Source organism: Arachis ipaensis, chromosome B04 (genome assembly GCF_000816755.2).
Source record: "Arachis ipaensis cultivar K30076 chromosome B04, Araip1.1, whole genome shotgun sequence".
Classification (NCBI taxonomy): domain Eukaryota; kingdom Viridiplantae; phylum Streptophyta; class Magnoliopsida; order Fabales; family Fabaceae; genus Arachis; species Arachis ipaensis.
This window is the reverse complement of record NC_029788.2, coordinates 110,730,206-110,746,446: the sequence shown is the minus strand read 5'-3', so window position 1 is coordinate 110,746,446 and position 16,241 is coordinate 110,730,206. Positions and strand designations below refer to the sequence as shown.

The 16,241-nt window shown below is 34.7% G+C and overlaps 1 protein-coding gene, 1 long non-coding RNA gene and 1 pseudogene across 2 annotated transcripts; all 3 read right to left on the bottom strand.

The window, feature by feature from the left end:
- Positions 3,173-3,897, bottom strand: LOC110270754. The gene is made up of 2 exons (XR_002360393.1): positions 3,854-3,897; positions 3,173-3,732 (listed from the first exon to the last, which is right to left on the bottom strand). It is a non-coding gene; the product is annotated as an uncharacterized LOC110270754 (long non-coding RNA).
- LOC107636817 (peroxisomal fatty acid beta-oxidation multifunctional protein AIM1-like) lies at positions 14,011-14,793 on the bottom strand (the record flags this gene model as incomplete). Its single annotated transcript, XM_021122544.1, has 3 exons — positions 14,011-14,211; positions 14,355-14,476; positions 14,586-14,793. Coding segments are annotated over 3 exons (531 nt in total), but the record flags the coding sequence as incomplete, so codon positions are not given.
- The window catches only part of LOC110262441, a 2,701-nt pseudogene continuing 1,211 nt past the window's right edge, over positions 14,752-16,241 (bottom strand).

Genomic DNA, 16,241 nt, shown 5'->3' with positions numbered 1-16,241 from the left:
AAATGCATGAAAGGCGTTCACAAGATAATAGACTATAATATATAATTGTTTGATCGAGACTCGTTTATATCCAATTTTTATCAATAATTGATATTTTCACTATAATAATTCAATGTTATAAGATAGTATTTAGAATAGTCTTCACAAACTTTTTACTTTAAATCAATCATAATATAAAATATTTTTATATTTTTTTAAGTATTCTAAAGTTAAGCCTTAGACTCAGAATTTAAAGATACAAGAATCTTAGATATTTTTATTACAGGTTTTTAATCACTATTAGATCAAAGTATAATGAGTATTAAAATGGTGTATATGAGATCACATACATGTACAAAATTTGGGATCTAATTCCAGAATTTTATTAAGTGTTAAAATTTTGGAGATACGTATAGTAATCTGGTGTATAATATATAAATATAACATAGATTACAGACAATTAATTAAGAATAATCTTCTAAGATGAGAAAATATTTATATTGAACAACACTTCGTTAGTTGTTCACTCGTTAGTTTAAGTCTTTTATTATTTTTGAGGCGTTGGAATTATGACTTTCACTTTTTAAGGTAAGCTTGATAATTCAAAATCAAATTTTGAGGTTATAAACTTGTAATAAAACCCTTTTCAGGTCTCAAATTTATTTAATTTGCTTTATTACTTTGAAAATAACTCTAATGATAAAAGACACTTAAATAAACGTTTAAATAAAAATTAATAAAATTTTTATAGAATTAAATGATAATTAGATTTGTGTTCGATTTCAAACTAATTAGTCCTTAAAAAAAAGTACAAAGTAGGTCCTCTATGATAATAAACGATGGATATGTATGTCTTTTCGCTAATGGATAGTACGAAATAAAATAGAATTGTCTATGTATTTCGTTATATATACATTGGTGCATGCGTGTTTCGTTGCTACCACATGAACATGGAAACGATGTAATTTTGGATAAGGAGGCATTTATTATCTTTTGACTTTTCATATAACTTTTATCTATCAATTATTCTGTATTTATCATGAATCCTACTAAAACAGATGAAGTTTCACTCCAAAAGTCATTATCTGCATGACGATCTTTCATAAATAAACACATCATACCAGGTAATGAAACACCATATTTAAATTACGTGATATATTGATAAAAAGACATAACGTATCCACATTTACTATATTAAAAGACTAAATTGATATTTTTTTTTCAAAGACTAATTAATTCGAATTTAAAATATTCAAAGACCTTATTGTGACTTTAATCATTTTTTACATTTATGTATAAACTCAATTGAGATGTATGAAGTTAACACTAATTTATTTAACTTGTCAATTTTGATTAGTCAAGTCGAATTTAGCATTTTATTAACTTGTAAAAATAAAATAGAACCCGTTAGTTTGTTTTAAAGTATTATTACATGAGTCGATTCACTTTGAGTTTCAAAATTAAGGTATATGTTAACTATTTGCTCTTTTTTCTTTTCTTTTTCAGAACCAACCCCATGGAGCGTGAGACACGTATTTCGTATAGAACCTTCATATATTGATTATAGATACATTTGAGTTAGGGGCTAGTTTAGTTATTTGTATATATTATTGATCACAAATATACCAAATTTTACTTTACAACTTTAATGTATTTTACCATCAAATCTCTCAATAACTACTATATCACACCTAGCTAGTGTATTTACGAACACAAAGAAACAGTTTTCTTAAAGCATGAACTGCGCATTTCAGGCTTAACGTAACAAGTAATTTAATTTGGTAAAATTTGTTAACATTGAATCAATTATAAAAAGATACAGATATAAGCTACGATACATGATACTTATACGGACACTAGATACAATACTATATGAGATTTACAGACTCACGAATTTTTATTTTTATAAGATATGGGAACACCATGTATATATATAAAATATAAGATAAAGTATTATTTTAGTCCCTAATATTTAGACTAAATTTTAATTTAGTAGCTAACGTTTTAAATGTCTTATTCCTCCCAAAAAGTCTCAAATTTTCTATGTTAGCTTCAAAAAATTTCAAATGTGTTCAATGTTATCACACAATTAAATTTGATATGAATAATTAGCATATTAAAGAGCCAATAACGTTTGATTTCAGTACATAAGTAAAATCGATCAACTAATGTAAACGTTTTTCTTTGATTCTAGAGTATTGATGATTGATTGATAGGATTTGAGACCTTTTTTACAAGAAGGAGATCGACGAAAAAAAGTGTCACAAGAAGGTTTTGATTATATTTTTCTAGAAAATATGACTTAACAATAATGTTTTTAATGTCCACGTTAGTTATTCTGTTAATTATTCTTGTCAAATTTAACGATAGGACAATATTGAACCATTTGAAATTTTTTGGAACAGAAATATGACATTTGAAACGTTAAGAACCAAATTAGAATTTGTCTGAAATGTTAGGGACTATAATAGTATTTTATCCTAAAATATAAAGTATTTTTTAGATAAATTGTAATGATATTTTATTGATATTAAAATATAAATTAATATTTTAACTGTATTTAATGTCGTTTTCATTTATTTAAAGTATTTAAAATAATTTTTAAAACTCATTTTAAGAATCGATGTTAAAAATAAGGCTCGATACACTGACAGGTAATGATATTTAAGTGTGTCGACTACAATAGAACCGGTAATTTGCAGTGGTTTATTTAGAGATTTGCAGTGGTTCCACAAGCGTTGCCTATTAGGGGGTGGAGATTTGATTTTGCGGCGGTTCCAATGAACTGTTGGCACAACCGCCGCAAAATCAAGAAATAGCGGTGCAAGATTTATAGGCAGTTTAAAACCGCCGCTATCTGACCAACATTGATTTCGGCGCAAATATACTGACAGTTTGAAACGGCCGTTAGTTAAGGGCCATTGCTTTTTTCAAATGTATTTGGCGGCGGTTAGAAATCGCCGCTATATGGTATTTTGTTTTTTCAAATTTTTTTCGACCATTTTGCAACTGCCGCTATTTTTTGGCTAAATGACCGCAAAAATATTGTATTGTACACTGGTAATCAACGTTTTTTTTTAATTTAAATGTACTAGGTATTATTTTTTCTTTTTTTATTATTTTTAGAATCTTTCTTAATATTACAAATTTAAATTACTTTATATCTGAAAAAATAATTTGATGGTAAACGGCATTAGCAAAACTATTAATAAAATTCATATAATTATCCAAATATCAATAAAGTGTATTCCTTACTTAGAGTTGCATACTCAACAAAAAAAAGTGTATATTAAAAAAAAAACTTCCCCAATTCTAAGATCTACTTTTCAATCTGTCCCTCCAACGAATTCATCCATGCGGCGACGACTGGTGGCAGCTTCCCACCTTATCCTTGAATTAGACATCTCAGAACACTCTCCATTGCCTGAATGTTTATCTTCCCGGCTGCTGCTTCATCCTCCACTGCTTGCCTTTTTGGCTTCTTGGCTGCTACTTCATCCTCTACTGCCTTCTTTTTTAATTTTTTGGCCACCAACTCTGCTTGTAGTTCAAGCAGCACCCTCTGGGTCTCCTCCCTTTGAGCTCCATTGCTGGCTGATGGGAATTCATACCGAAGATTTGATTAGAAGTCGGTCCCAAACCCATACCACGCACTCTACTTGAGTGCTCCTTTTCGAGAGCTTGAGCAAGTGGATCATTCTGAGACAACAGTCTAGAGGATTCATCATGTTGTTCAATATCCACAATTCTTTCCTACATACATAGATAAGCAAACATAAGCATTTATTAGCTAGTTGCTAACCGCATAGACTTCTAATACAATTTTAAAAGATAAAACCTATGAGAAACAACTTAGCGATTCTCAACACATTACTTACGCCAACAACCCGAGCTACATCATGGATATAGAAGCCATTAAGTCGTTTGTGCGTTAAGGTCGACAACTCTCCTCTACCAACTCTCCTCCCTTTTCGTTTCGATTGTAACAATATAGTTTAAAAAGTGAATATGTAGACGAAGAGATGGTTCAAAAATAGAGTAAAAAATAAATGACCTCTTCTTCTTCGAGCCCTGCCAAACTTTTCAATCCGCCAGTGTGAGTGTATAGCTGCTTTGATCGATTCTCAGCATTTTTTCTACACTTCTCTTGTCATGGCATCAAAAGTAAGAGTTTGTAGACACTATTTCTGACTAACTCAAGTAACATAAATAGACTTTTTCTGTTATGAAATTAAAATATATTACCTTGTCTCTTCACTGTTGCGATAATCAAGGTACCATCTCCAATGATCTATAGTAATTCCCGGTGGGCGGCCTTCAATATTTTTTTCAAGAGTTAGTTGTGAGTCATAATAATTATGGTACAACCTGTTCCTCATTTCCTTTCAAGCCCTCCCTAGCATTTTTAAAATTGTACGCTTTAGGGGTGTGCATAGGTCGGGTGAAACCGGGTTTGATGTGACCCAGACCCGGCCCAAAATATGTACCGGGCCCATCTATGAGACCCGAACTCGACCCTAGACCCGATGAAACCTATACCCTTTCGGGCCACGACTATACCGGGTGAAAACTGGGTGAAAACCGGGCCATTCACATTAACTTACCTTTTCTAAAATTAAAACATAACCACAATCAATACTAATATTGTCTAATAGCACTAAATATTTAAGTCAATACAAACAACACAATATTGTGCATTAGTCTTAAAGTCTTATGCGTTCTAAATATAAAACATTAACTTAGTCTTATAATAACTAAACAAATCAAAATATTAAAGTTTACAAAACAATAATTCCACATGAATAACCATCATCCATCAATAGCCATTAATGTTGTCAACTTGTTCCTTGTGATGTGGATGCATTAGTGAAACCTACAAAACATATAAAGTTACTCATTTTTCATATAAAAGATTATTACTTGAAATATATAAGTCACAAATAATAAAAATATCATAAATGTACCTTCAACAATCTTCTGACTGCTATCAAATAAATCAAACTCTTGATCTCCATCTCTTTCTTTAGAAGGGCACAACCAACTTTGAGTGCATATCAAAGCTTCAGCCATTAATAGTGACAAAGAGTTACGGAAGACATCAACCACACGTCCACCAGTGCTAAAGCATGATTCAGAAGCAACAGTTAAAACTGGAATACCTAAGATGTCACGGGCTATGAGAGAAAGAATTCTGTATTTTGAAGCATTCACTTTCCACCAAGCCAATATATCAAAATTCTCATCTTCCACAATATCCTCGGCCAAATATCTCTCCACATCTAACTTGCTATCTGCATTAGCCTTCTCTCTTTTTTGTTTTTTTCACATATTCACTCTATTTTCAGAAACGCCCTTGGCACCAGCTGAGACTTTAATATTGTCATAAAAAATATCTCTAGATGAATCTCCACCATCATCTCTCCCTTTATCATCGGCAACCTCTTTTTCATAAAACTTATGCAACATGTCTAATGTGAGTTTAACAAAACCAGTCATGCTAGTAGATACTTCCTTGTTATAAACATTCTCCAAACACCAACAGAGATAATCTAGTTTGTACTGAGGATCCAATACAACAGCAACAAGTAACAATGGATTAAATTTGTCAACCGGTCCCCAATATTTATCATATTTATATTTCATAGAACATGCCATGCTTCCTAACAATTCAGAATGATTTTGGCTCCAAGATGTTAATTGAGAAGCAACAGATGCAATTTCATGAAAATATTTGTTCGATGTAACATGCAAAGAAGATGAGAAACTCAAAGTTATCTCATAGAATATTCTCAAAAAGTCAATAAATAATCTAACATGTTGCCAATCATGTGGTGTTGGTGGACCAACTTTCTTTTTTCCCCCACTGTTCTCTCCAAACCATCTAAGAAAATCAGGTTCTTGATCATAAAGTCTATCAAAAGCTTTTTCAAATTTCTCAGCATGTTCCAACATTAGATAGGTAGAATTCCACCTAGTTGGAACATCCAAGCACACAAGACTTTTAGATTCAATTAACTCGGCCTCAATGCAATCTTTAAATTTTTTTAGTCCTTTGAGGAGAAGACCTAACATACCTGACAGCATTTCTAATGCTTTCAATTGAAGTTTGTTGCTCTTTAATTCCTTCGTTCACTATCAAATTAAGAACATGAGCACATCATCTCACTTGCATATACTTTCCTCCACACACCAACCCACCTCTTGCACCTAATTTCCTTTAAAGATAAGTAATAGCTCCATCATTCGAACTTGCATTATCTACTGTGATTGTGAAAACTTTTTCAATTCCCCACCCTCTCAAGCATTTCTTGATTTCTCTTCCTACCGTATCACCCTTGTGGTTCTCAATTTGACAGAAATTTATAATCCTCTTTTGTAGCTTCCATTCGTCATCAACAAAATGTGCAGTCAAGCTCATATAATTATAATTTTGATTTGATGTCCAGCAATCAGTTGTCAAACAAACCCGAGCACATGACTTTGCCAACCATTCTTTTAGCTTTTTCTTCTCATCTAAATATAGTTGAAAGCAATCTCTTGAGACTATCCACCTAGATAGTACTGTAAATCTTGGTTCAAAACGATTTAACATCTTGCGAAACTTTATCCCCTCAACAACTTTAAACGGCATTTCATCTAGTACAACAAACTCAGCTACAGACTTCTTACAATCTTCCAAGTTATAACCCTTAAAGGCTTTGCATAGATCCTCTTCTTCCTCAATTTTGGGCATATAACCATGAAGTGTCCCCTTCTTCCCTGCTTTAGTAAATATCCACTTATGAGCACTCTTCAAGTGCTTATTTAGAGAATTTGTTCCATGTTTAGTAGGATGACAATCGTATTTTTTCTGACAATGATTACATTTGGCCTAGTGCTGTCCCTTTGTCTCAGCCAACGGAAGTTCAGTAAAGTGCTGCCAAACATATGATTTCTTTCCCCTACGAGAAGCTTCTAGATTCTCAATGTTTGTATCCTTATCTTTTTCATTAACTTGTGGTTCAACAGGAGTTGTGGCGGCATCAATAGCAGAAGCAGCAGGATTTTCAGCAGAAGCAGTAGGATTTTCAGCAGAAGCAACAGAATTTTGAGCTTCAATTTCCATTGTTTTATTTTCCTCAATCATAAAGATAGAAACCTTATAATAAATCATGAAGAAAAAAACAATAATCAACTAAACAGTACACTGAACAAAACAATAATCAACTAAACAAATTAGCAAAAAAATCAGTAAACACCAAACGCATCAACAATTTAACATCTCTAAATTCACAATAATCAAAGTTCACAATAATAAAGAATCAACACCCACAACCTTAATCAGAATTCTAATAATCAAAATCAACAACCACATCCCTAAATTCACAAATTTTTATAATCAAATTATCAAAATCCCTAATCCCTAATCAGAATATTAATTAAATAACAAAATTAATTGTTTACCTGAGAAGAAGACCGGAGAAGAGAGCGGAGCAAAAGGAGAAGGACTAGCAGAGAAGCAAGGAAGAAGACGAACGGGCCAAGCACAGATGCGACACGTCACGAGAAGCAGGGTAGCACCGTCGTCCGTCAAACGAATGGCTTCACCAGAGACTCAAGACTGGGGTAGTGGGGTGAGACTGCCTGGTGCGTGCTTGCTGGGAAGACGAGGACGGAGTAGCGGGTGACTGCGTGATGCGTGCTTGCTGCTGCTGGGAGTGCATCGTCTGGAAGACTGAGAGTGGGCCGTGGGGAGAGAAGATGAGGTTAGGGGTCACTGGGTCAGCGTCAGCCGTGGGAAGTGGCGGAGTGGAGACTGCCGAACTGGGGAGTGGGGAGTGGGGACTGAGGACTGGGGCGAGTAAGGTTGAATGGCTGAGGAAGTGAGGTTGAATTTCTCAGATCTGAATGCGTTAATGCCCTAGCCCCTTTTTTCCCCTGATTCAAATTGTATAAGCGCATAATTGAGTTACCGGGCCGCCGGGTTGGGTCCGGGTGACCCGAGCTATGGCCCGGTCCCGATTTTACTAAGTTCCAAGGTTTCATTTTTTTCTCCCGGGTCAACCCTGGGTCTCTTCGGGTCCGGGTCTTCATGACCCAAATTTCATTGGGTCCGGGCCGGACCGGGCTATGCACACCCCTAGTACACTTGATATTTCCTCCACTATCTTCAACAAAAATGGAACATTTCCTACAACAGTAAAATCAAATTGTTAGTAGGTGTCAAACTAAGATTATCGAATCCTACAAAAAGATGAGTTTTTACCTTTACACATTCGTTATAGATCTTGTCCTTAGAGCGAACCTTTCTCCAGTCTTTCTCGCAGATTGGGAACTTGATGTAGTAAGATTCTAGAAATCCGAGAACGCCGCTCAGTATACCAGCTTCAGCTCCAACTGGTTGCAGGGTTTTGTTGAACCTAAGTACGATCTTTCTACCGTTAGGTGGCTTCATAGCTTCCTTCACACTCAATTTGACTTGTTTCATTGTGCCATCGGATTTTGTAAATCATAGTTAGTCTGTGTGAGTAACCATTGTGGCTAAGCTGCAATGAAATCATAGAAAAATAGAGCATAGAAAATTTTATTAAATAAATTCTTGTATATCAATTGTTTTAACATCCCAAAATTCAGTGGTCTTGTGTCCCTTGTGCATCTGAGCCTCTGATGCAGCAAACAGGTTGTCAACATTTTGCTCAAAAGAATCTACCTCATCTACCTCTGGGTCTAACTCTTCGTCGTTCGGCTCCGAGTTATGAACATCATTCGTGCAAGTCTGTGGAGCAGGCGGTCGTTCGCTACAGGGTGGACGAAAGGGGCGTAAAGATGAGGCTACAGGGGCACCACCGCCACTGGACGGGGGAATTGGGAGTCTATTTGATGGGAGGTTGAATCCGCAGCAGATCCTACTTGATGCTACTGACATGCTGTGTCTAACCAGAATTTGTAAAGCAGTTCAAAGATTCAGAGGTAAGGACTGATACATTCACTACCAATAAATTACAATAGTCCCAATCAACACCACTAGACAATGAAATCAGTCCCAATCATATCAGAAGACTATCAAAAAGTTCAACTTTGGAGTCTATGATGCATATTTTGGGTGGAAAAAACCTATGTGGGCGAGTCCTATTGATTCAACAATTCACGGGCTTGTTTAACCCTACTTGTTTTGCATAAACCATCCACCAAAGCCACATATGTAATAACATTTGGTTCTTCAGTGTTGTTATCATCATCTAACGTGAAATACATGTCCATATCAGAGGTTTCTATGTAACCTCGCATTCTGGCAAAAATCTGGCAAGCTTTTTCAATCTGCCCAGCTTTACAATGACAATCTATCAAAGTTGTATGTGTAACAATATTTGGCTTGCAACCATCATGTACCATCACCTCGAATAGTTTATTTGCATCGAACAACTTTCTTGCCTTCAGGTATGCATGAATGAGTGCAGTATACATCACCACGTTAGCTTTGCAACCATCCTTTAACATTTCATTATACTATTTGCGAGCTTGTTGGATGAAACCAGCTTTGCAAAAGATATCAATCAAAATAGTATAGGTGTAAACACTAGGAACAATGCCATTCCTTTTCATTTCTTCAAACAACTTGTCAACAGTTTTCTCCATTGTCATGCATGAACTTGATGACTTTACCAGAACCAAATTTAACATCAGAAACAAAACAAAAACTAGTTCATCGGTGAGACAGAAAGATATTTCCACAACAAATTTCCAGAATATGTATATTGCTGTAAATCTAAGGGTTCGAGAGTTTTCCTTTGGAATTTATTCAAGCACACAATCATGTAAGAAGTAAATACTTTATCGCCAAATAGTAACGTTATATAGCAAAATAGAATCTTTAAAAGGCAAGAAAAAGTGATAACTAAACGAGAAGTCCCTAACTATGTTCCTAATTATTAATTGCACCTGAGGAGGAAAAAGCAGTAAACCCAGAATTATAATCAACAACATTTCATGCTAAGAAGTTGCAAAATTAAAAACATCCATAAGGAGAAACATAAAAATCATACAATATGGTTTGCAGCAGGACATAGACTGCTCATGAAAATAAAGCACCGAAGTTTTTTCAATTATTAGTGATTTAGAGACAAGCCCTATTTATTTCTTTCAAGAATGTATGTTCCAAATTAAATGATGAGGAGACACAGGCTGAGCTGCATACTTTTATAGTCATAATGCTGAAAATATAAAAGAACTTTTGAAGAGTAGCATTACAAAGCACACACATAATTTCACTTTCATCCAAATTTGGTAACAATTAGCATTCTATATGATTTACTTCTTACACTATTCACACCTGGTAACATTGTCCAAAATTACAATATGTCATTAGAAAAATCCAAAAAAAAAAAAGCATACTTAAAACATTTAAATTTTAGTATTAAAAATAGACAGGATTATGTATAAAGATTTGCCCGAATTGAATAGATGAAAAACAAGCCAAGAATAAGAGAACATACAGTTCATAAATAGTTTGATAGAACACCCAATATTCTTTCAATATAAAAATGGATTCTACTAAATTTATTCAACCACACAGTCATGCAAAAAGTACATTAGTTTAAGCCAAATCGAAAGTGCAAAAAATGAATTCCAATATCAAATTGCAAGGTAACAAAGATGAATAACACTTGAGCTAGAGAAATTATGCACAAACAGAGATTGAGAGTAAAGTAGAGAACTAACAAACTAATATAACCATACATCCATTCTCCCTTCTTTATAACCTCTTATAAAATAATTTTAATCTCATCACCTGAACTATAAGACTTGATCATTCTTTTGAACATGCTGACATTCACTGAACAGGGTTTTCAAAGATGAATGCATAATGCTAAGCCTATTAATTGGCCCCATTTATTTCCTTTAAGAATGCTAAATAGTGAAGAGTAGTCACTATTTTCTTATGCTATGTGCTTCCTTGCTTACACTTTAGACCCAGCAATGCAGATTTCTATTCAAGAGAGTTCTTTATTTCAAGAATTCATTAATACCATCTTATCTAACTTGCATGCTGAACTGAGATATATGAAAACTGACATGGGTGGACCTAAGTCAATTATATCTTTGCTAGTAAACTCAAAACATTGAGCTAGAACGTATTGCAATGATAACTACTATTATTGAAATTGGGATCCAGCATCTAGCTCTTGCTTAATGTAACAAAATTCTCTTTTCAGTTAACAATTTTAATACAAAAAAAAATACGTAGGAACATAAAATATACCTCTGATTCAAAGTTCAAACTAGGAACCTCAAATTTGACACATTTCATAAAGCTTTCCATACATAGAATCTAACAACACCACCATGTTAGATGATGTAGATAGAAGCTTAGTTTCTTTTTTTTTCCCCTTCATTTTGTATAGTTATACAATTGGGGCAAAATTGGGGCAGAATTAAATTGGGAAAAAAGAAGAAAAGGGAAGAACCATAGTTATAAAAATCGGACCGGACCAGCTGGTTCGACCAGAAAACTGATGAACCGGATCCTATACCAATCCGGTCTAGTATTTGAACCGCAGAAGGAATTGAACCGGTAAAACTCGGTGTGAACCGATGCGAACCGGTCAAAACCGGTGAGGTGGTCTGACCGAACCCCTTGGAAGAAAATATTTCCAAAATGCTTGAGGTAGGGTTCGAACCCCTGCCCTCAAGGAAACCAAAAGGCTCCACAACCACCAGACCACTATAACTTTTAACTATTTTTTATTTTTTATTTACATAGGACCGAGTCAACCGGTTCAACCAGTAACCCAACGGTTGAACCAGTGATTCAGTGACCCAGTGACCTGACCGGTTCGATCACCGGTTCGGTTCTGACAGCTATGGGAAGAACGAACCAGAGAGAAGGGAGAGGGAGCGATCGAGCAGCACACAACAGGGGAGCAGGGAGGGTGTCGATGACGAAACCAGGACGGACGGATGGGAAGGACGTCGACGACGACACAGACGTGCACCGCGGATTGAGGAGACTTGGACGACTGCTTTCACCTTCCTTTCGCGGTACCGAGCTAGACGACGTAGGGAGCACACCAGTGACGGAGAAGAACAATGCCATGGAATAAATTGCTGGAACTGACGGAGGGAATGAGTCACGGCGGCAGTGTATCTTAGAGAAGGTGATTGGCGCCTTTTCTCCCCTAGAGTTCGTGCGAAAAGTGAAAGAATGAGGCCTTTTATTTTTTGTCAAACATTTTATTAAACAGTCCAAAAATATGTTCTTTGATGCGGTTAGAAGACAAAAACGCCACTGATCTCTTCAGTCAGCAACGCTTTAGATGCACACTACCATCACCGTTGCTATTCCATTAATTGGCGATGGTTCTATAAATGACTGGTAATTCGCAGTCGTCATTTACTGTGTATCTTATAGTGGTTTAAGTGTATTCGACAAAATATTTTTTATTTTTATTAAAACACTATTAGACATACAAAATACGCTTATTAGATAAATATTATATCCAAATTGAGGTCAAATTGAGTATTATAAATACGCTTACTCAATGAAATATCATGCATAGAATATAAGTATTTGGGGTCAAATTGAGTGGTGAATATTAAGAGTGAATACCTCATCCGGCCCCTGACAATTATCTCGAAAGGACAACGAGGCCCCCAAGAAAAAAAAAACGCCCAATCTGGCCCCTGATAATTTTTTTTGAGACTGATTAGCCCCTATGCCAAAAAAATAACATTAATTTTTTTTGGCACAAGGGCCTCGTTGTCCTTTCGAAGTAATTGTCAGGGGCCGGGTTGGGTTTATTTTTTTTGTCAGGGGCCGCACTACTACATAATTGATTTTTACTAACATTTAAAAAATGTTACTAAATTATATTAAAATGTTATCTATGTATATTAGTAATATTTTAACAAATTTTAAATATACCCTATGTTACTAAAGAATTTTACTAACATTTTTCTAAAGATTTAATAACATTTAGTAAAAATGTTACAAAAGATATTCTATAGTAATATTATGAAAAATGTTACAATAGACCATTCATGGTAACACTTAGAGAAATGTTACAATATATATTTTTTGTAACATTTAGAAAAATGTTACTATAGATAATTTTTGTAACATTTAGAAAAATGTTACCTTAGATATTTTCTGTAACACTTAAAAAATGTTACAATAGATATTTTATGTAACACTTAAAAAATATCACAATAAATCTTTCTAATAACATTTTAAAAAATATTACAATAGATATTCTATAGTAATACTCAAATAAATGTTACAAAAGATTTTTTTTGCTAACAAAAAAAAATATTACAATGGATCTTTAGTAACATTTAAATGCACAAAATATCTTTAGTAACATTTAACCCACACCAGACCATGAAGTAAAGTGTTTTCTGGCTCGGGAGCCAACTTCCAGATTCTTGAAAATTTTCTCATCAAATACATCTGAAAATACACTGCACACACCCAATAATCAAAACAATCTTGGAAGAGAGTATAATATGCAGAAGAAGAGCATGAATTTCATTAGTTACCATTTACAGGACTTTACAAGAAAGTAAGCAGTCACTTACACCAAGAAAATTTAACATTTTTTTCTCATGTACAAAGAAAGTAAACAGTCACATACAAGAAAGTAAGCAAGACTTAGTTATCTTGGTTTTTCAACTTTAACTATCTAAATATCCTAAGGTAACTATGTCAATTTAACATTTTTTTCTCATATACAAAGAAAATTGAAAATATTAAATTCCATGAAATTCAAATAGAAAATAACAGATATAGAATCTTATCAAAGGAATGCCCTGAATTGCCCTTTCCTCCAGATACCTTGATGGCTTATAGAAGTTACCATATAATTCTGACAATTTCTTTAGGCTGTTATATACATGCTTTGCCCCAACCAAAAAGCTGATCATAAAACATGCTGGACTAGATAAGTACAAAAGGGGCAGTAACATAAATGATGGTTTAATAGTTCAAATAGTTTACAAATTATTACATGGAAGCAAATGATTTTGCAATGCTTTTATAAATTCCTTTTCTTAGCTTTAGCCCTTCAATATTTTAGACGAAGAAAGAAAAAAGAAAGGATAAACCCACCTGTAACTAGGGAAGCTCATCCCAAGACCACAAGCAATGTCGAGGTCTGATGCTTGAATAACCATTCCTTCATCTAAAACACGGCATGCCTCGTTCACTATTAGAAATAGTATCATCTCTACAATCTCTTGGTCAGTAATAAATATAGGCTGTAAAAAGAGTAAATGCTATCAGCTTCACTACACAAGCTAATGCCGACGAGAAAATTCAAGAAGATATAGATTCAATGTAGTGAGAGGAAGCTTATGATTAAACAATCACTTGCAATACAGAATTTTCAAAAGAAAAGCACCTTTCCACCAGGCATAATATTGGCAAGTCTTCTCGACTCTTCAACAATTGGTAATATTGAAAGATCGGGTTTTGGCTTGCTACCCTTTTCATAAAAGTAGTATCCTTTCCCATTGTTTTTGCCTGAAAGGACACAAGTGATCAAGGAAAGAATGTGTTATGTAAACAAATGAAAATTGAAGTATGTCCTCGACACAAAAAAAGCTTAATTTAACTGAAAAATAAGTATTACCATTTCTCCCACTTTTGATCATAAGATCAAGCAATGGAGATTTATATGTGAGACCACGAAATGAACCCTTAAATTCTTTGGAAACGGCTACAGCTACTCCATAGCCAGCCAAGTCCAAAAGCCTGCGGGCGAAGAAAAGATTAACTCCATCAAACAAACCACAGAATTTACATGGTGGCACACATACTAACAAAACAAAACCATGTAAATTTTATCCATGCCACTCTTTTAGATTACTTGAGAATCTTGTACCAGTCATGTTCTTCAATATAACTATGTCTGATATAACTATCTCCTTCATGTAACCACCTCTTCCCCTGGTGGTTCTGAACACAATGCCAGTTTTTGAGTTGTAGAGATGAACATGCTCCACTAGGACATTCGAAATGACACCAGACATGTCACTACCAAACGCAAGAGTAGAGTCGGAAGAAGATTAGAGATGCACCCTTCTGATGTGCACATTTTTTGTAGGCCTGCCATAGGCAATACCATACTCATCCCAGCCACTTTTGAGTGCAATTGCATCAAACCCCATGCTAATTGTACAATCTTCTATACAAACGTTATCAGAAGAATCTGAAAAAACAAAAAAAAAAAAAACACATTATACAACAAGTTGATTAAGACTTCAATAAAGTTTGGAATTTGAGAGAAAATATAGTAAAAATATAAGGCATGATAACAAGTTTCAAACCTGGTACTATGCCAACAGTGAAAGGGGATTCTGAAGGAGCTGATATTGAAATATTGTGAATATGTACATTGCTGCATTAAAATACAGTACAGTACATTACATTACACCAGATCAGTAACCCATTTTCTTTCAAAATAAGTAACAATGTACTCAATGCTTTAGAAGGAGCATAAAATGTTACCTGCAATAAACTGAGTGGATGCCATATGTAAGGGTATTCAGGAATGTGATATTTGAAACTACCACCGAGTTAGATGCGACTAATTTGATTAGATGAGGTCGGCTATAGTTCAGGGAATGAGAAGTAAAGGATCGCCACCAAATCGATCCAACACCATCTATGGTCCCAGTGTTGCCTGATTATGTAACATAGATATATGAGAGCTTAAGTGAGAAAAGAAACAGACCAATTAATTGAGAAGAAAACAAAGATCCTAAACAAAAACCTGTAATGACCACATCATTTAACATGTATCCATTTATCAAGCTAAGGTATCTTCCGGCGGGAGCTTTGATTCCTTGTCCACAAGAAGGTAAAAGATTAATAACTTCCCAATAAAATGGATCCTAAACAAAGATGAATCATATAGCAACATGTCATCTCTAACAAGTTAGTGAAAATAGAAGAATCAAAGAAGCACAAAAGGGGAAAAAATACCTGAAATCCAATAATGACAGCACCTCTTTCTAGAAAGAGGGTAAGATGGCTAGTGAGGTTGAAGCTTCCGGTGAGCCATTGTCCAGGCGGTACATAAAGCTGAGTGCCGCCCTTATCGGCGAATGACATGAGATAGAATATTGCATTCTGGAATGCAATGGTATTCAGTGTCTTTCCATCCCCAACAGCACCAAACTCCAAAATTGAGACACTGTGTGGTCTTGGAGCTAGTTCTGGACTATATTCACATTGCTCAGAACTACCATAACCATTAACTCTTGCTTCATTGCTCAATGCCAGC